The following is a 22262-nucleotide window of genomic DNA, read 5'->3' on the forward strand; positions in this document are numbered from 1 at the left end:
TTTACTAAACTTGACCTCGTTTAAAAACTTTTTTCTGCCGATATGATTTTGGAATATTTTTTATCGGCTAAGTGACCTAGTTTTCAGTCGTTCCATTGGAAACACATTTTTAATGATCATGTCTGGATTGCACAAAATGCTAAAATTCCTATATAATTATAGTCAAGATTTTCTTTCTAACAATTTTTTCTCCGACTTCTTCGATTTTTTCTCCTTTTTTCCGGCTTGATAGGTTTCGGCCTATAATACATTGGCTTATTGGCCTCATATTGCATTTATTGATGAGCCAAAAAAGTTTTGCGCGTGCGCGTCTGTGTTTTGAGGCTGAGGGGGACTTCATAACTTTTTATGAGTCTTAAATTTTTATAAATCTTTTTTTTTATTTTCATTTTTTGGGCTTAATAGGTTTCGGTCTATATTATATCGGCTTAGTGGGCTCATAATGTTTCATTTGACGAGCAAAAAAGTGTTTTAAGGGCTAGGTGGACTCATTAACTTTGAAAAGTTTGAAGTCTTGTTGATTTTTTTCGATATCTGACAAGATTTCTGGTGAGTTTTTTTCGGCTTTGTTACCGCTGGGTACATTATCTTCAGATGCTGGTTACACATTATATTGTCTTGGAATAGTTTTTTCAAAACTAGCTTTATTCATTTAAAAGATATAGTTTTTTCGACCTTTTCGATTTTTTAAAATTTTTTTTTATAATATCGCAAGTGGTGAGAAGCTCAGCTTCGCCTCTGTGTATCAATATCATCTGATATCTTTACAAACCTCTCACAAGCTAGAGCCTACTGATCTCGGTCGCGTAAACGCTTGGTTGCATGTTGTGCTATCAGAGTTTGTGAAACATTGAACGGATCAATTGAGCAATCTCCTGCCCCCTCCCTCCGCTATGACCAATTCAGCCATCTCTCAAGACATTCTCAAACGCGAGCAGATGGTTGAAGTTTATATAGGTCGCAATCAATTGGCCGACTGAAATTTTTTGTTCGCTATCAATTCACGAAATTTAATAAGGTCCGTTTCCTGGCCTCTATTTATGCCAATAAAACCTTACAGCATTGTAATAATGTATGCAATTGCACAGTTTTCGACCGTCAAAACGGGAAAAAACCGGTTAATATGCGGCTAATTCAGCAATTTTTTCAATCAGTGCTACATTCGGAGGCTGCGTTGGCACACTAATAAATACCATGAGCTTTTAAGTTTGATTTATAATGGGTTAACACAGTTGATCCTTTTTAAGAGTCTAGGAACGTAGTTCAGACTCTTATATAGCTTGTGATGATTAAGAGTCAAGAACGTAGCGAATGCTCTTATATATGTCTCGGTGGTTTTTTGTGTTTTTTGGGAAGTCTTAAATTTGTTCAAGCTCAAGTTTGATTTTTCGCGGTCTGACTTTCAAGTTCTTTTTAAGCTCACTTCTTTTTCTTTTTTTTGCGAGGAAGGCAAACGATGCTGCCTTTAGTTTATTACATGAAAAGTTTGTTTTTTTTTTGCTTTTCAATGCTCTCGAATCTTGCCGCTTTCTCGCTTGTTTCGCCTTGTGATAAATTTTATTTTTCTCAAATAAAGTTGCTCTTTTCGCTGCCCAGTTTTTGTGCACAATTGAGCTATACTGGTCTTTCAAAATGGAGCTCGTGATGAAACAATCTACCAAGTTCCTTCATGCGCGGGACACATCACGTAAATACGAGCGAATTTCCAATATAAAGCAGAAACTAGATGACTTGCAGACAATTTTGATATAAAGCATGCAAAAGTGTTGGCTCATAATATGAAAGCTTACTGTACTGATTTATAAAATTTTCCGTTCTTTCATGAGTTAGCAGCATGATAATAGCCGTTCAATCAAAGCGTATTCACGGCTCAGTGGTGTGTATTAATCAAGCATGTGTGGAAAGATAAAGGGAAGTTGAAGTTATGCGTTGCCGGTGGATGTGTGTATCTTCTGAAGTGGCAGGTTTTGAGATTGATTCCCATCTTGCTTAGGTTTCGTTTTTTACAGCTTGTGGAAAGCAGCTGACCCTCTAAGTAGCTTTAAGAAAGTGCAGTGGATTAAAAAAATTTAATGTTTTTCTATTTTTCTCAGTTTGAAAAACATAAATCGAAAAAGATCAATCATAAAAGTTTTTAACCTGGAAAAGATGTGTGGAGTTGTAAATTGTTCTATGAAGCTCGGAAATGTATTTGTTTTAAAGGCTATTTTTTACTTCTCTCATTTTGAACAGCTAATTGTTGTCGTTTTCTCACTTGTGTTTTCGAAGCCCAGCTTCGCCTCTGTTTTTTTCAATGTAATTTTATCAACTCCAATTTGTGTTGTAGCTTCTTTTTCGACTATTTGAAATTTTCTGTCGGTTAGTTAGTCATGCTATGTTTTTGTTATGTTTGAAGTGGTACGAAGCTCCGCTTCGTATCTGTGTATAAAATGTGAATCGCTGGATGTGAAGTGTTTCTAATTCATTGATTTCAATTCATAAGTGTTTTTCCAAATTATAGTGGTTTGTTTGGTTTGCCCATTATAGCGATAGAAACCACCTGGATTTGAACTAGACCCCTGACATCTAGTTGTTTAAATAAACTTCGAATTTGGGCAAAATGCCTGCGGTTCTGCTATTCTTTGATCCCTTAGCGGTTCTCATTTGTATTCTTCACAACCGAAAAAATGTAGATAAGAATCAGCAAAAACGAGGGTATGGTTCCTTCTAAAAGCACACATAATCTGTATTTTTTAAATAAGCGGTTCTCGTACGGTGAACTGCCCAGAAAAGGTGAACTGATTTTATTTTAGTGGCATACGGATACGCGGTATATGCTTGGAGCCAGTTGTGGAAATCGAAGTCGTAACTCAAAAAAATTTTTTGGTGGTATTTTTTCTTTTATGAAGGAACATATTTATAGTTATTTAAATTTTCACATTGCTCCCAAATATTTACATAATGCAAACCAGTTGCATTGCTTTCATTTTAATTTAATATTGCTGTCTTTTTCGGAAATGAAATGACATTTTTTTAAACTCAATTAAGTTTAATTGACCATCTTTTCATCTTCCTACGCATGTGGCCGGCCCATTATTTTTTTGTTAAACGCACCGTTGATAATTTTTTAAACTCTTATGATACAAATCAAATATCAGTGTAGCTCGAGCCACTCAGAATTAATGAAAACCGACTGAATCGGACTCTAATTAACGGTAATCGAATAAACATTGGCTCAATGAAAAGTCCGATGGAGTCAGTCAAGTGATGTATAAAATTAACTTTTTTGGCAGCAAGATTTTTTTGCGGCAATATTTTAATACTGTGCTATTTCCGCAGCAGCTGGGTTTTTTCAATTTTTTGAAATTTTCATGCAGACCTAATTTTCAGAACAGTGAGTCATTGAATCATATACTGAATCGCTAAATCATTCCATGGCATATCCAGCGTCTCATTCTGTAAATTTGGCGCGGGAGTAAAGTCAATGCCTGGTACGTCAAAGATTCAGGATTCGAGTCCAGCCAAGATTTCTTCTTTTTGCTGACTGAAAATTTTCGGCTTCACCTATTTTTTTTCACCATAATTGAAAGTAAGTGAGTTCCAAAATACACACTTTAATTGAGTTCCAAAATTTGTGGGGAATTCCAGAGGCTTTGGGAATTTTTTTTTGATATGCTATTTTGATATTTAAGGACAAATGTTTTTTTGGCATGATAAATTATTATAATTTTTATGAATCATAATCATGTAAGAAAGTTTGAGTCGTGTCTGCTCTTGAAATATTTTAAAGATTTTTTAAAATGTCACAGGTCTTAACAGTCAATTTTTTACGCCTGAACCATTGCATATATTGAACATAGGAGCAGGGGCGGATCTAGGATTTTCTCGAGGAGGGGGGAGGTGCGAATTTTCAAAAAAAAATCATGATCGGGATTTGTAAGTATTTTCACTTGTATTGTGCATGCCAAACTCTGCCATTTTGAATTCAAAAATTTCTACTTCAATACGCTCGAATTTCAGATCCTATTAAATATATTGCAGCCTGAAGATATTAACTGGTAAGACAGTGTTACGGATGTTTTGTGCTTGGTTAGTTTTTCTTTCTAATAAATTTCGAACATATAAACATTCAAACTGAATATATAATTTTTGAGCTAATTGTCAAAGTTATGGAGAAGTCGTAATTGAAATCTGAAAAAAAGTGATTCGATCTTTGCTTTATGGGACGTAAAATCTTTTTTAGTTGAATTTGCGTTTTTTAAATGCATAGAAAGTTTAAGTCTGATTAAAAACATTCGAGTTTTCTATATCAAGTTCTTACCAAAATTTTTTTCTGACAATTTTAAGGTAGGCGTACAAATCGAATAGCGCTCAGGGCTTTGCCCTGATACCATTATTTTTTTCAATTTTTCATATTTTCTTAATATGGAGGATGGCGTTCAATTCGTTTTTTCTCAGCTGTTGGCTCAGTCTGAAAGTGAGCGCGGATATTATTTTACTGATTAGTTTGTAAGGAAACTAACATCTTTGATATAATCGTCCCTTAATGTGCAGAGATCAGTGGCCAGCTTAAGCTTTTTTGGCTGCATTATCTCGGCTTTTTTCCTATCGTTTTGTTGACATTTTTTTCTTCTATGTTTTTAATCTTTGCGATAAGCAAGGTTATTGAAATCGGGTAAGAGACTTTTTCACATACGAAATTTGTTCACAGAATGGAGGAAATTGCAATCATTTTTTTATTGAGAGTAATGAACGTAGTGAAGACTCTTATATAGGTCTTGGTGATTTTTTTTCAAGGAAGTCTTAAAATTCTCTAGTAACTACAGATGTGCATTCATACGTATTAATGCACTTGTGAAGGCATTTAGGTATACATGCTTTTTTGAGTTCAGTTAAAATTCATCTGCTGAAAGTTACGTAAAAAACACTCCAAATGCGACCGGGGAAATGGCGCGAAAAAACGTGAACAGTTTCGTTTCGGAAGTGGAATTTAACTTTTAGATTGCCAGCGGAATAAAAACTTTTCTCATTGATCCGAATTTCTCAAGTTGGGTTAATGTTATCAAAATCGTAAGTTATTCTGGAAACTCAAAAATTAAATGGCATCTATTTTTTTCTTTGAAATTCGAAAGTTCAAAATTTTTTCAACACAGTCAGTGTTTTTTTTCTGTTTGTTTGCGTTCATTACTCTTTTCCAATTCTTAGTTGGCTATGTTATCATCAACTACTGGCTAGTGCATTGGTTGAATAATTAGCATTGTTAGTGTTATAGTTGCACATGTACCGTAGATGCCCGTTGAAAGTTATTTTCCTTTTTCAAGCTTAATGGAAAATGAAATTCTGAACACGGTTTTCATTTCAGCAGCTAACTGGTTAGTACGCTTGCCCTAAAAACGTTTGCGGATTTTTATTGCTGTTTTATATCGAATTTTTCTGTTTCATTCATATGATTGGTAAAATTTTGCTCAAAAGATTCCAAAAGTTCAGAATATTTACGATCTAACAACTGGATTTTCCATAATTCTCGAAAAAAAGACAGTTTTTTTATAATATTCGAATGAAAATTTTTTTTTGTAACAACATGGTCTGCTATCAATGAGTATGTCTTCCTTTTTTTGCAATTGCTTTAAATATCTTCTCAATTTAACTTTTGTTTTCTTTTTTTTGCGTTCACAACTTTATTGGTTTCGGTCAACCTTGGGTCTGATTTTACAGCCCATGATTTTTCGGAATTGCCTCGTGTTGACAACAGTTTTACAAATTTTGTTTATGATATATTTTTGTATTTTATCTGTTCTTTCGCTGGAGATCGCCATAGAATAAAGTTTTGGCTATGTTCAGTATTTGGAAGCTATTTTTTTTAAACTTTTTTTTGCGTGATCTCAAATTTGCATGGAAAGTTTAGTTTTCAGATTTGACCCAATTAACTAGTTAATTTGACACAGTTGTACCCAGTTGTCCGACAGCAAATACTTCTATATTTTTTTTTTGAAGATTTGCGCCTTGAGTCAGATTTATATAGCAACTAGCCATTGTACCCCAATAAATATTTTAGCGTATAAGGCTGTTGTTTGAATTTCATAAAAATAATCCATTTTTTGCATCTTTTAAATAGTTCTATCTAAAAATCTACAAAAATACAACCAATTTGCCGTTCCATCATTATCTTCATTTCCATGCTTCTAAGTTTCAATAAGTTCGTTCTTAGGAAGCCTTCATTCAATTACAAACAAAATGAGCCCTTGTAGTATAGAAATGAACTGTTTAGACTTTTGTACTTTTTTGTCTTTCTTAAATATTGACATTTAAAAAAGAGAGAGTTAGACTATGTTCTGCACACAATCACTATTTGTTTTTATTCAAAAGAAAAACAATTCTTTCGGATCAACGAGCTAGATTGATCAACTCCTTGAATTTAATTTATGTAATCTATATTTCAATTGAATATATGTAGTCTTTCATGTACTACTGTAAATTTTAACTTCAACAATCCTCAGTGTTTTAGAAAGCTTCCGTAACTATAATTTTTTTTGCAGAAAAATTTAATTGAAAAAAACTTTTCATCAACAAGGAAGTGCAAAATGAAGCTTTGAGAACTAGTTTTTCTGGAGTAAAACCAAGTTTTTCACTTCTTAAAGGGCAATATTTTGACTGCTTTACTCGCTCTAAATAAGACTAAATAAGTCTCAACCGGTTTTTCTAGACGCTGAAGAAACTTCGAGGAAATTTTCTATCAAATCTATCTATTATATATCTAGTGCGGGTTTCAGTAACTCGCCATGCTTTAGTGTTTTCAACGTTTTATTGTTGCATGTTTAACGATAGAATTTTTGCACGTTTAAGCTAAATCGTATTTTGCAATGATTAAGCATTTTTTTCGATTTCCCAGCTTGAATTCAAGGTTTCTCTTCGAGTTTGAAATGAGCAATTCTGAATCGGGATGCTGTCAGGGTTACGCTAAGGGCTGCAAGTTGGGCCTCTAAACATGAATATCCAAATCTTTTTTAGTTAAAGAGATACGAGGATTCTTGTGATTTTTTCGAAAATTTTCATAAAACTTACATTTAAAAAACTCCACAAAAACTTAAATTCTCAATCCTGTCGTTGGATGTTGTCAGGTACTCTCGGAGGTTGCAAATCTCGCCTCAAAAGCTGACTGCTCAAATTCTTTTAATTTGCGAGATATACGTTTTCTGTGATTTTTTTCAAAAAAAAAGTTTAAGGAAATTTATATTAAAACCTGCTAAAAGTTGAAATTTTTCATCCTATTATTAGCTGCTGGCAGATTACTCTCGGGGATTGCAAAGTATGGCTGCTCAAGTCCTTTTAGTTTCCGAAATAAGCCGTTTTTTTTGGATTTTTTCGAAAGTTTTCAATTACTTGAATGTAAAAAAAACTTAACAAAGTTGAAATTCTCAACTCTATGGTGTGAATTGATATCAGGATACTTTCAGGAATTGCAGCTTGTGCCTCCAAGTTTGACTGCTGAAATCTTTTTAATGTCCTACATATGGCGTTTTTTATGCTTTAAAAAATTCAAAGAAATTATAATAAAACTTGACGAAATTCTCAATCTTGTAATTAGGTGCTGTCAGGGTACTCTCAGGGGTTGCAAATCTTGCCTCCGAAGGTGACTCCTCAAATGCTTTTTGTTTCCGAGTTTTGACGTTTTCAATGTTTTTCAAATTTTTTCAAAGAAACACTTGAATTAAAGAAAAACGTTTGAAAATTTGAAATTCCCAACTCTACAGTGGGGTGTGTTCTCTGGGTACTATCAGAGGTTGCAGATCTTGTCTCCGAGTTAGACTGCTCGAATCATCCGAGTTTCTGAAACATGCCGTTTTTTATGCTTTTTAATTTTTTTTCCTAAAAACTTATGATCTAAAATAATTTCCAGGGTCTAAATAATCAACACTATGGCGAGGTACTCTCAGAATGTTTTTCTGGATTCCAATTGTGACTGCTCAATGCCTTTTGCTTTCTTAGATCTGACGTGTTTGTGTTTTTGTGTTTTTTCAAGTGTTAATTTGTCGTTAATCTTGGTGTGATGTCAGGTTAATACCAGTGGATGCATATGTTGCCTCTCATCCTATTATTTTGCTTTTAATTTTTTTTCATTGAACTCACAATTAATTTATGAGACAAAGAGTTTGATATTTAAAATTTATTTATGCTGGATTTTGAATCCCTTTTGAATGGGGTTAGATGCTTTTGCAATTGATATTTTTTCATTTTTTTAATATGGAAAGTGCAGTTGTATACTGTCTGCCATATTGTGGTTTCGTTTACGAAGATTTGAAAACCAGTAGTTTTGGAGATTTGGCCATTTTAGTTTAAAAAGCCATTAAGTCAGATTTACTTTTATTGTTCAATTTTTTGAAATCAAAAGCGTTGTTGAGTTCCACTGTCTTTTTTTTACAGGTGCATTCATTTCGCTATTTTTCCATACATTTTATGTATAAGCAGCTTTCATGCTCAGTAACCTGTTCGAAGCATCGGATGTGCCTTACACGCTAGTTACGACTGAAAGGGCTTTACAATGATATTTAACTCCCTCCTGTCCGATGATTAGTTATTGCAATGATGGCTTGTGGTACCTATTTTTCATTGGAAAAAAAATAAAATAATTAAAACGCGAAAAAAAAAATTTTCGCCGGATTTTCAACTATGGTCAAAACAATACAGATGCGCGAGTTTAATTCTGATGACCTACTGGGAAAGAACTGCAAAAGAAAATAAATGGTAAGTACAGGGTTGGGTTAAATTTTGGAACACTGCTATTGAAATTGGAAAATTGCATATCCCGTGACAATCCTCATATTCGTATGCATGCAGATACACTCAGTTTCAAAATCGTAAAATTATTATCTATAGAGGACTTTGGTAACAGTCCGGCAAACGTCCTTATTTCATTTGTTCCGACAATTGAAAATGGGGAGGAATTTTGTATTCGGGTTTGTTTGTTGGTTTTTGTTTCACACACAATCAGCTACCACAAATCGAGTGAGTTGAGTGATGTAACATATTAAAGCCCTTACAGTTGTGATTTTTCCAGTGTCGAGAAAAACCGGTTAGAAGGTTTCGATTTTTCGTCTATTTTCGAGCGAGTAAAGCGAGCGAGCAGGCTTACAATGCTTAATTTAAGCCGTAAAATTTATGTTTTATTCGATAAAAAATATCATTTGGAGTTTTCTGGCGCCATTTTGGTAATCAACAATTTCAAAAACTACAGAAGTTTCTGCAAAAAAGTTTGAAACAATTTGTCAAATTTTCTTAGAGTAATGAGACTTTTAAATAGGTTTTGGTGTTTTTTTTTTCAGTATTAAGTCTTGAAACGCTCTAATAACTACAGATGTGCACTCATACAGATAAATGCTTTTATGATTGCATGTAGCCGGAATTCATCTGCCGAAAGTTACGTAAATAGCGCTCTCCATATAACAACGTTAAATGGCGCAAAAAAACGAACAATTTCTAGTTTCGAAAGTGGAATTTAATTTTTAGATTTCCAGCGGAAAACTTCACCTATTGATCCAGTTTTCTCAAGTTGGGTTAATATTATCAAAAAAGCTCCAATCATAAATTGTTGAAAGAGCTCAAAGGGAATCTTTTTTTCATTGAATTTCGAAAGTTGAGATTTTTTCAACAGTCAGTGTTTTTTTCTGTTTACTTGGGTTCATGAATCATTTCCAATTCTCAGTTGGCTATGTTTTGTTTTTCTTGTCTTTTTTGAAAACTGCTGTACCTATTGCTTTTCTCTACTGTGAATTTCGAATTCACCCAAGTTCTGGTTTTTCGTTCAGATTTTTTTATCAGACCACACAGAAAAGAAAACACTAATTTGAAAAAACTTTTTTTTGTTTTTTTTTTATGACTATGGTCGGAACATTGTGTGCTATTTGTACAGTAACTGGCTATCCTGTTTATTTGTATAACTTTATGTAAAAGGTTGCTGGGCGGTGTATGGACTAGCATAAAGCTCGACTAGCATAAAAGTTTTAAATTTAAAATTCGTATCGACTAGGATAAAAATTGGTCTTTTTGCCTAATCCGCCCAAAATTGTAACATTAGAAAAAAATAACTGCTCAAATCTGGTTGCTTGAAAATGAATATGACCGTAGCGAGTAATTTGAGCAACTCGTACTGTTAGACAATCATGTGATGTTTTTTTGGGCGGATTAAGTAAAAAGACCCAAAAATCAAAACATAAAAGCCATTTATAGTCAGTTATATACATTATGCAGAAAAAGCATAAATCACAGTTGTTTTTACATATTTCACATTTTTGGGGCACTCAGTGTTCGGTTGAATCCATTACAGGTCTGGGTGTGACTGATCACAATTTTTGTGTTAAGAAATTTCTCGATTTTCTTAATTTCTCGATTTTCTATTTCTCAGATAGGCAAGTTTCAATTTGAAAGGATTATTATTGTTGTTTTTATTTTTATGCTAGTCGTGCGGTCACCAATTTGCTGCTGTGACTCTGCAAGCGGATAACCTTTTTTTGGTTGCTCTTGTTGGCTGTCAAAATGTAAATACGCATTGTGTCTAACATTTTTTGTACATCCGTATCACCTAAATGACGCATATCTTCAATGGGCCAAGTGGTCGAATAATTGGGTCTTCTCGGTTATATCCCCTTCTAAATGATAAAACATGAAAATGAAAGTTTTTATTACAAAATTGGACTGGTTTTGCTTTTAAATGCAGGGCTGATATCCCATACAATGAATCAAGCTTGAAAAAATGCAAAAATTAAGAATTAAGCGATAATTTAAAACGCGTTTTTTTAATGAAATTTATTAGCAGAAAACGGCAAAAAATGGGGGAAAAACGAGGAATTAAATAAAAAAGCTTCATTTTTACCAGTCTTATAATCATATATTGCCTTTATTGGTAATTCTCATTTTTCATTATAACGAAAAGACGCGAGTAATTTGAAGTACTTCGTTTGCTGTTGCATTTAAATTGAGCAGTGTAGATTGATTCATGAAGAAAGCTTTCGAGTGTCCATGGGAAGTATAATTTTTAAAAATGGAATTCTGACTCCCAAGGGTGTTGTTCACTCTGATTATCGAAGCGAGTTCTGTCATTGTTATAACTGGTAGTGTCATCCATTTCATTTCATCAAGGGAATCGTTCCAGTTCTCAAATGCTCGATTTCTCTGATAATCAATCTATGCTTTCTAAAATGTATAAATGCATTAACTGGCCATCCTCTTCATTAACAGCGCGTCCTACGTGTCAATTGAAAATGGTGTCTGAATTAGACTCAATAATCTGTCATTTACCGGATTCGCTCAATCAACGCCGGACAGTAGAAAGCTTATCCCGCGGAAAATTGAAATGGACGTCGTACTGTCTAAAATAAAATAACGAGCAATAAGAGCTGATAATTGACAGGACGAGATTAAAAATTGGTATAATTTGACCAGTTGGGATCTCAGTGATGGTTTTTTTACCTTCCATTATTTTTAACGTCGAAAATTTGATTTTTTTTTCTGATGAAAAAGTACGTTTGCTCTCATTGATTATGCAAATTATAGGCGGAACTTTCCCCAGAATGAAAGCCAAGATGATCCCTGTTTTTGAAAGGAATATCTGTTCCAGCTAGAGACTTGCTTTTGTTCAATTTTATTAGAGTGCTAATAAAACGGAGTTAGAAAACAGAGTGAACTTCACGGTGAGAGGGGAGTATGATAATATGCGGTGTCTGATCTTCAATATATATTTTTTTCAAAGCACGCCTGCTTGTGACATGTTTATCTCTCCTTTTTACAACTCAATTCAACCAGATACGCATTTCACTGGCTTTTATTCTAAATTTCACTTGCAAATTTCAAATTCCTCCAGGCTAATTAAATTTAAATCTGGCTCAGGTTTGGCTCATTGAAGCAATCAATATCTTCATTTGGAGACATCGGCATCAGCCTAATCTATTTGCGTTCTTAAGGTTTTTTCTCTTACCATACGCATTTTTTGGAATTTTCTGCATTACAGATTTTGGTAAATTTGTAAATTATTGCACCCTCATTTTGTGATTTCTCTAAAGTAGTCTTCCAGTGAATCTTCAAAGAAAGTTAAGACTAGAATAATTTTTTATATTTTAAGACTAGAAGAATATTTGTTTATATTTTGAACTTTTAATTCCTTTTTATCCTAGTTGCCTGGGTTGTTTACGTTGGTCAAATATAGGTTTGCCGAACCGTTCCTACTTTTACACCACTGTGCCAGGCCACTCGCTCTGTCTTGTCTGGTGGTAGCAACCTTGCTTATTAAGCGTGTATAATTGGGAATGTTTGCAGACTACTTTAATAATTGTTTGTTCTCTGCATATTTTATCGAATTGCTTTCTTTGAACATTAGCTGGCTACGGGAACAACGGGATTTGTACCAACGTGCTTTGCCAATGCATTACTAGCAATTTTCTTTTTCTCAGTAGCTGCTCGGACGGTTATTTCGCGAGCATAGGGTGTCCCGTCGTGTTATAGAGTAACTTGTTTCTCTGACGGATTTTGAGGACTGTTCGAGTGCTTTGAACGCAATATCGATAACTGCGCTCTGTCCTTTCAATCCAAATCAGTTAGCGCTTTCTTTCAAATAAATCTCGTCTTGTTTTCACCTGTTAAATTCGGATTGTAAACCTTGAAATTGTCCAAGTTTGTACTGATATCAATTTCAGGAAGCAGTTCCAAAAGTGGGCTATTTGTTTGTGACTGCCAATTTGAGCGCGATGAGGCATGAAATCAATTACAGGATCCAGTAAAAAAGATTGTCCTAAGTGCCCCGGGCCCAATTTGATAGTTTTTCAATTACTCGAGCCCTAATTAATGAGTTAGTTATACGGCTTTTACACCAGTCAGATAGTTTGAAGTATCCTAATCTCAAGCAATTCCTGGAGATCAACCGAACTATTTTTAGGTTCAATGTTGCGTGAAGCTAAATTAGGTCATACCGCATAGTTCTATTCATAATATGTAATTTGGCTATTTAACTGGTTTATTTGTTTGTCTGACTATTCAAGTTATTATTCAACTTTATGACATTTACCAATCTTATTGAGGGGGTACTAAGCTTTACAGAGCTCCTTTAAACTTGATCTTAACCCTGGTGTTAAATTGTATAATTCGTTATCGGTGATTCATTGAATCAAATCGGGCTACTTAATTCATGTTTCGAATCAAGAGGTTACGTGCTGCTTCTTCGGGAAGTGAATTAGACTCTACTCCTGAAAGATTGACGGAAAAAAGAACAACGACGGCATCCACGACGAGTTTATGCAACCTGAAAGACAAAAATAAGCTCTTATCCGACAGAAGAAGTATCTCAGAAAACGACAATCATGACCCAGAAGTAGAAAGAGAAAATGCGAAAGCTGGAAATTCAGTATTGCAATCTGGGGCAACGATAAATTCAACATACTGTGAACCATTTTCATCACATACAAGTTTGCATAGCGTGGGACAAATTAGCGCTTCAAGTAAAACAGCAGTTGATTCGGATACGAACGAACAAGCGTTGAAAACGACTTCACTGAAGCGTCAGACACTTTTATCTAGCCAAATAGCATCCGACCAACTGCCATGCATCGAAACGAAGCCATCTTCAGGTCGCACGAAAAGTCTTAAATGGAACAAGGCTGCAAAGGGGTTGTACAGGAAGTTGAAGAAAGGGTATTCGTGTGATACATTGGGGTCCACGGGTTCAGGAGGGTCGAATAGTCGTATGCGTGTATTCAGACGACAGCTTAATGTCTTCGGCAGCGACCATCAAAATGGAAGCTATTTTATAGTGCCAAACGTTGGTTGAAATTTGACAATCGAGTCCACGAAATATTTTTGCATTTTTGTACTTACTAAAAAATAGAGTTTAAGTTAAATTTAGATAATGCGGTTTTTAAAACGCTTTTTTTACCAGGAAATTCAATCAAAGTATCTAAGGGACTTATCGACTCATCAGTATTTTTTATGCAGCGTATGTTTAATATTTAATAAAAAGTCATTTTTCATTGCACAAAGTTTTGGATAAAAAACGTTATATTTTTTCTATTGAAATTGTTCCCCTCTAAACGTATATACATATTTGTATACACGTATGCAAAAATTTGCTGATGAACTATATATACTTTGTATCAATTATGACAATTATTTAATGCTTTGAATTTTGTTTCAGAACTCGAGAGCTGACAGTGCCGAGAACATCTCATCCCATCTTTCCACTTGCACAATCCAGGAAGGCAACGAAGACCCGAACAGCATTAACCAGTGTTCGTCAACCAATCAGAATCACCCATATAACGCAGGGGCGTACGGGGACTCCTCTGTCAATGCAACCCTAGAGAGAGACCAGGGTTCACTTTCACAGAGCCAACTTCCCCCGCCCATGCCAGAACTGTCTCCTTCGTCCGGCCTGGTACGTACGATGAAATCGCCCGACTCTTAGCTGTTTACGAGTTGATGAATGTAGTTCAGACTCACATATAGGTCGCGATGAATTTTTTTCCGTTTTTTTGAGGAAAAAACTCAAAATTTGTTCAGGCTAAAACGCAATTTTTTGCGTTTTATTTCTTTCGGTTCATTTCCTTTGTTAAAAGGAAGGCAACTTCACTATCGAACTGCGAACGTTTAAAGACCACGAAAGTGGAATTACATTTTCAGATATCCCAGCGAAATAAAAATTTTACTTATTGATCCAGATTTACGCTTGCAAGCGTAGTGTATTAGTACGAACCTTTTTTTGTGAAAATTAACTCGCAAATAAAAGTGGTAATTAAGTGTTCACTTATTTGGTGGCAGTTTTGCTATAATCACGATCTGTAACTTTGGAAATTTAGCATCTGTTCTCTGCTTTATTTGTGGCTAGTATTTGTGATTTATTAAGCGTCCGTGGCTGAGTGGTTAGTGCGTGAGTCTCATAATCTGTAGGTCGCAGATCGAATTGGAGACGTAGCCGATTTTTTTTACCAATTCGAGGCTTAATTCTTTTTATATTTATTGCTTTTTATAGAGCTGATTTTTGTCGTGTTCTCGCTACTGTTTGCGAAGCAAAGCTTCGCCTCTCTGACTCGAAGTGGTCAATTTCATCAAAAAAAGTATCAATCATAAATTGTTCTAGAATTTCAAAGAACTTAAAGGGCTTCTATTTTTTCTTTGAAATTCGAAAGTTGAGATTTTTTCAAGAAAGTCAGTTATTTTTTCTGTTTATTTGCGTTCATTATTCTTTTCCAACTGTCTTTTGGTTGTTTTATTATTTATATCTTCAGCCAATCCTCTACTGCAAATCTTAAGTAAAGTCCTTACACTTGCAAAGCGAGTAAAAATAGTTTTTTCATAACATTTAACACAGTTGATGCATTTTTAATTCATCAAATGAACGGAAAAAAGTGATTTGATTTATGCTGTGGTTTTATGCTTTGCGATTTGTTACATGCACAGTTAGTGTGGATGCCTTAAGTTTGATATATTCCAAATTATTATTTGAAAAGTTGAGTGTATTTGTTTTTGATGCCAGTTTTGCTGAATTGCATTGGCAATTTGTTAGCATATATAGCTGCTTTATTAGTGACTAGTGTTTGTCGGTTGTTAAGCTTGCATGGCTGAGTGGATAATGCGTGAGACTCAAAATCTCTTGATTGAAGTAGGTCGCAGATTCGAATCCTACACGTAGCTGAGTTTTTGCTAGTTCGAGGTTTATTTCTACTTTATCTTACTTCACTTGATAGAGCTGCTTTTTAGTCGTGTTCTCGCAAGTGTTTGCGAAGCGCAGCTTCTCCTCTGTGTCAATTTTTGCTAAGTTTTCACTTTCTCAAACTATCTCATTCCAAGAATTGTTCGAAACTTCCTTTACATGTGTGGGTTAACATGTTAAGTTTCAATTCCTGTTTGATGGAAACAAGTGTTATGAAATTATATGACCCGCAGAAAAGTCACCCTTTGATTTCTCGTCCTTTTTTGAAACTTTTTGATTTTCTTCGAAATTGCCCTGCCTAGTCTGATATCAAGTGTATAATGGTTGGAACAGGTTATGGGAAGCCTTAGTCCATAAACGGTTAAGATTCAATCTGTAAGAAAAATGTCCTTGGGGAAAATTCAAAATTATCAAAAGTTTCACTCTAGTTATTTTTTAGAGAAACAACCTAGGTTTTGGGCGAAGCTCATTTTTGGAATAACCCATTTCATCCCGCTTAAGTATAACAAATTGAAAAAAAAATCAAACAAGTACGGCCAGTTTTAGCTGGGCCTCTAGTTTGTCGAAATCAATAGAATTTATCTGCAATTTTTGCATATATATATTAAATAGGTGAAAATTCAGGAGCTAATCAATATTCGGGAATGAAGTGTATTATGAAAATTAAGCATAGTTTCTTTTCCTATATTCGATTATCTTATCCACATGAGACGGAACAATTTATCGATTTTCAGCGGAAAAAAGAAAGGGACTTATTGACTGATGATCTATATTGTGTAAACTCTACACAACCATTTTTGGCTTTAGCCTTTTTTCCTCGCGGCTGTCTGTTTTAAAGAATTTCGTATTCAACTTGTTTCTAAAAGGTTTCAATTTAATTGGCGTGTGTTCGGTTTTTACGTTTGTCGCGCTGTTCGTTTTAAAACGGAAATAGTTATATAATCTTTTCCGTAGCTGAACAGCTTTGTTTAATGGGAGGATGACTTTTATTCTAAACAGTAGTGGCAGATTTGCGTCTCTACTTACCGTATTCTCTAAGTTTTGATGTAAATGTTAATGATACCTGTGAGCAAAACGTTACCCAGGCATCGATAAACTAACTGCATCAAATAGTTCAAGTAATTGAGGAATTAGTTCGTTTGCCGTTTCTGAACTTACGAGAAATAGCGTTTACGTCTGAAAGGTAAGTGCGTGGGAACTGATTTTTTATAAGCTCTGGAAAAGCTTACTAGAAGTTAAGTTCCCTAGCAGAATTTCCTTTTCCATCAAAGTGTAAAGGTCATGAAAACTGTAAAAGGTCATGAAAATTACTTCTAGTTTTAAAAATGGACATAAACCAGTTGTCTTTCAATGGGATAATTTTGCCAATCATAAAGAGAGAAAAGCGCCAATCATAAACAACTCTTGAAATTCAAAGAGCTATACATGGTATATTTTTTGTTCGAAATTTGTGAGTGAAAAACGTTCAAAAAATTTCAGTCAACTCTTTTCCGTTTCCTTGTTCTTTTTACATTTTTTTAACCGGTTGACTATATCTATGTTTATATTATTATCTGATTTCAAAAGATTCAGTTGTGACTGGCTTTCCATATTATCTAGACTAGAAGGGCTTTAGTGAGCGTAGTGTTATAGTACGACTGTTCTTTTTTCCAATCTAAGTCGCAAATATTGGTGCCACTTTTGGCGGCACCTTTACGGCTTTTTGAAAATGTGCTCTGTTACTCGATTATTAACAAATTAACACAGTTTATGTAATTTAAAATTATCAAATGAACAGGAAAAAGCTATTTGTTTCAAACTACATAATAATTAAAATTCGATTTCAGAAATATCTCAGAAATTTTAGAAATTTTCCAACTCAATATATCTCAAGCTGCTAACTCCAAAATTCAATTTTCTTTTTCATTATAAAAGACTGATTTTTTTCATTAAGCGCAGATGTCATGTCCATGCTTGGGTCGGTTCTCAATTGTTTACGGTAATCCTTTTTTTTATCAAGTTAATGAAAACACTACATAACTTTGTGCAGGATGAGTTTCTTTGTATAGTCTTTTACATATCCTTTGTTGAAAGGAAGGTAAACATCTTTATCGAACAGCAAAACTGTGCCGATTGTAAGTGCAGCGGTGCAAGCCATTCTTTTTGCCAAGTTCGCTTTTTAAGTTTTTTTTTTTAATTTTAAGCCGCTTTCCTTACTTAAAATTTGGAAGCTGTCTTCTCTTGCGAGTTGTCTTCTGTTGCGGTTCCGTATTGTTGACCACGAAAGTTTGTTTTTGAGGAAAAAACAACATAATATGCATAAATTCTAAAATTCTGTCACTTCCTTTGATGCTGATCCGATCAACTGAAATATTTTCTTTTGGTTTTTTAGTTATGTGAAGGAATTGCTGTTTTTAGATTTACTAGGAAATAATTTAGGGTGTTTTTGGACCCTCTTTGGCGATCGAAAGAAAATTGCATCATTGTTTTGAATAGATTTTACGCTTCTTATCAACAATCGTTATCAAGTCGAAACAGATTTTTCAGATTGAAAACTTGTCTAGCAGAATCAGTTGATTATTTGGTTAAGGGTAATTTAAGTTTAATGACTGGATCTGCGGTTTTGGCAAAGAGGTAATGTAATGTCAATTCTTAGGACAATATATATCTGGAGTTCAAATCCGGGTAGGTCCTGCACTTTTTGCAAACTGGATTTTCAAAATTGTTGAAGTTTGTGGTCTATCATGTGTCTGCTTAGTTTGTCGCCTTAATTTCTACTGGCGGTATTTTTTGATGCTTCAGTCGTTTTTATTTTTAAAGGGTGCCAATATATTCTCAATGCTACAAGTAATTGAGTTCAAGATAGTTAGTGACAGTAGGAAAATTTATAAATGTTTTTCCTTTTCATTGTGCTAAATTAGCCAAGTTATAGCCAAATTATTGAGTCAAGATATCGCATTAACTTAGTGTATTTTTTCTAATTCGTATGAAAGAAATTCGAAGAAAACAACTCGTTGCTGTTCTGTAAGAACTTTCGGAGATTATGGAACGTAGAGCAGTTCTCTCACATGGTCATTTTTGTTCCGACTGCTCTTTTCGGATCGTTTTTCATTTTTTTTAAAAATTGAGTGTGTGTTAAGAAGTTGAGTGTGTTATCATATCGAAGCTTTATTGGTTATGATTCGGATTCTTGGAAATTTTAAGACTAAATTAGACTGTTTGCTAAGAGGCTGACCTCACGTCTTGTTTTTGCAGATTTATTTCGCTAGATTGTAACGTTTTTGTAACTATAGTTATATGCTTTTTTGCTTTGTTCGCCTAATTCAATCCCATTGTATACAAGTAAAATTTACAGGAAATAAAATTTAAATTATTTGAAAATTTTCTTGAAATCATTTTGGTCGGAGCCTTTTTGTGCTACTTGCATAGCGATTGTATATCCTTGTTGTTCCAATCATTGAAAATTCAGATGAACTTTGTATTCTTGTATGTTTCCGTTTTTTCTTTAAAACTCGATTAACGAGTTCAGATATAGGTTCCGATGATTTTTTCCAGGAAAAGTCTTTTTTTTTAGGCTTAAATTACCCTTTCGTGGTTTGAATTTGATTTTTCAAGTTCAGCTAATTTCCTTTGTTAAAAGGAAGGCAAACTCCGTTATAGCACAGCAAATGAGTAAAGGGCACAAAAACGTGATCGTCTTCTCGTTTCGAAAGTGGAATTTAATTTTAGATTTCCCAGCGAAACAAAAACTTCACTCATTGATCCAGTTTTCTCAAATTAGGTTTATTTTATCACATGAAAGCCATTTATAAACTGTGCTGGAATTTGAAAGAGCTTTACAGGCATCTTTTTTCCCTTTGAAATTCGAAAGATGAGATTTTTTCAAAAAGAAGTGTTTTTTTTTTTCAGTTTACTTGCGTTCATTGGCTCTTTTCCAACTGTCTGTTGGCTGAGTATTTTGCACGCAAAATGAGTCACTACGAGTAATCATTAGAATGGGTTGAGTGAATATCATATTAAAGTCATAACTTCTTTGTAGTTGCACCAGAGTTGAGAGTAACTAGTTTGAAATTTTTGAGTTTCAGTCTAATTTCGAGCTAGTAGAGCATTCGAGAAACGTTCGTTGCACATAAAACTGGCTATTTATGCTACGAAAACTTGATTTCATCAAATTTGGATGTTTAGAAGCTAAGTTTTAAGCTTAATTGGCAATGAAAGTTTTCAAAAAAAAATTGAAATTTTAAGCGAAAACTTTTAAACCATTTTTTTTTTCAAAATCTTCCTTTTTTGTTTGTTCGTTTTTTGGAGACTAGTGTTTTAGATTATGCCTAATTTTTTAAAAATTTTTACACATTTTTATAGTATTTTTATCACATCACGCTCAAGTTTGACTACAAAAAAAAACTTCTTTGGTAGATTTTCTAAATTTTGGTCAACTTTTTTTAAAAAAATTGTTAAGTCGGCCGTTTTGATTTTGAAAAATGGATATATCAAATTAGTACAAAGGGGAAGCCTTTGGGTCGGTAGAGAGTCAAATCCCTAAGGGGGTGTCTCCCATAAATCCACTACTGCCTAGAGACAACATAGGGAAACAACTGTAAAGGTAAGATTAATCCAAATTTTTGGTTTCAGTCTAATCAAGCGGCTGCTCCTGTGGACATGAGACGCAATAAATCGGCCGCCGATATCTGTCCTTTCCAGGGCATGGTAAGTACACCAAGAAATTCCAAAAGCAAGTGTAACAATTGGAGAATGCCCAGTAATGCTTGATTTGTATAGATAAAATCAGTGTGATGAAAATTACCAACAATAATTCAAGTATCAAAGCTCTTTTGAAATACTTTCTTACGTGACGTCATATAAGCCAGTGCGTTGCCTTTAATATTCGCTTTATTCAAAAATCATGATGATTTTCTGAATCTATACCTGAGAAAAAGATCATATTTGGCTCTATATCTTAAGTCTGGAATATCGAGGACGGGAATGCAGGTTAAGATGAATGACTGGCACTTATAGCCTTGCTATTTGGTATTGATTTGGTTTGGTTGAAAGGTTAACGGTGTTGTTCGTTAAAAATTAAACGTTAATGATCCAAAGGATATAAGCTAATTTTTTATCCTGATGTTATCCGACCTAATGTATGAGCATGTTTTAATCAACTAGAAGCTCAGCACAGGGCGAAGCAATTGAACGTAAGTTCGAAGACAAAAGTGGGAGTGGTAACAACTTCTTTATAAGCGTCCATGGTTTACAGGGTCCATGGTCCATAACAACAATAATCACATGGTGTTTTGCTTCAGTCACTGGATGAGATCACAGTGGGCCACCCCCCACGTGAGCCATGTACTAAGAGGGAGTGTATGGTGTTCGAGATAGCGGACACGGAGGCCAAGTACGTGCACAGTCTGGGCACCATAGTGGAACACTACATGGCTGCAACTTCTACAAACACCACAGCCAACTTCAACAACACGTCACCCTATTCTGCTTCTGACGTCACGACAGGTGAAGAGGGAGTTGCGACAAGTTCAGATGGACTGAATAAATTAAAAAGAGCAATTTTCTGATCGTGCCACATTTTCGCTGAGGATTTAGATGTTGTCATGCAAAATCTTCCCGAATTTTTCAATTGCTTTTCTGAATTCATTTTGTCTATGCGAAGATTTGACAATTCATTAAATGTTAAAAGCACAATGGGAATTGGAATTAATCACGTTTTCCCGTCGCTTGATATTAGTAACTTTAAATTACAGAAGCAAGGCAGGAAAGGCAATGCGTTTCTCGAGATGTGAGAAAAAGCCCTGCTAAATGAAATTTCATGTCAAACATGAGCTGAACATTCTTTGTGCTGAGTGAGTTCTGTGTGCTGAATGTGATTGTTTTCAGGTGCTCAAAACAACTCAGCCTCATCTACTTTAACAGCAGCGTCCAGTGGATCCCAGTGCATTCCGGTGCCCGCCGAGCTGGCAGACAGACTACATATCGTGTGGGGCAACATCCGACAGATTTACGAGTGGCACCGCAATACTCTCCTGCCCGCGTTAGGCTCTGCCTGCTACGCCGACAACCTGCTAGAAGTCGCTAATTGCTTCATTAAACACGTGAGCATCATAACTTTGTGCGTCATAACTTAGTGCAAGTTTCTCTGCGCGAGTTTCCTAGATTGTCGCAATTTAATGAAAGTTTTAAAAATTGATTTCTGTGGTGAATAGATGAAGAAGTTATTCGAAACAGTTAGAGTCACCACTTGGCTTTTAGAGACTCGATGAACGTAGCTTAGACTCTTATATAGGTCGCGATGATTTTTTTTAGGAAAAAAATTTCTTTAGGCTTAAATTTACTTTCTTCTCGGTTTGAGTTTTGATTTCTTTTTAAGTTCAGTCCATTTCCTTTGTTAAAAGGAAGGCAAACTCCATTATCGAACAGAAAAAGTAAAATTCATTAAAAACCTGAGTGACTTCTAATTTCAAAAAACAGTTTAAAAATAAAAGTTTACCTATTTATTTATCCAATTTTCTCAAATTGAGCAAAAAAAATAGTGTCAATCATAAATTGTTCTAGAAAATCTAAGCGCTTTAAGGCCATCTATTTTTTTCTTGGAATTTTGAAAGATCTT

General features: G+C 34.5%; 1 protein-coding gene across 3 annotated transcripts in view; it reads left to right on the forward strand.

The window, feature by feature from the left end:
* LOC134838937 (kalirin-like) overlaps positions 1-22262 on the forward strand; it is a 364473-nt gene that overhangs the window by 336714 nt on the left and 5497 nt on the right. For all 3 annotated transcript variants that reach the window (XM_063854296.1, XM_063854295.1, XM_063854297.1), the window contains 4 exons: positions 14153-14392; positions 20279-20353; positions 20947-21151; positions 21533-21747. In XM_063854296.1, coding sequence (XP_063710366.1) covers positions 14153-14392; positions 20279-20353; positions 20947-21151; positions 21533-21747 — 735 coding nt within the window. The remainder of the gene's footprint in view (positions 1-14152; positions 14393-20278; positions 20354-20946; positions 21152-21532; positions 21748-22262) is intronic.

This window comes from Symsagittifera roscoffensis, chromosome 2, assembly GCF_963678635.1.
Source record: "Symsagittifera roscoffensis chromosome 2, txSymRosc1.1, whole genome shotgun sequence".
NCBI classification, from domain to species: Eukaryota; Metazoa; Xenacoelomorpha; order Acoela; family Convolutidae; genus Symsagittifera; species Symsagittifera roscoffensis.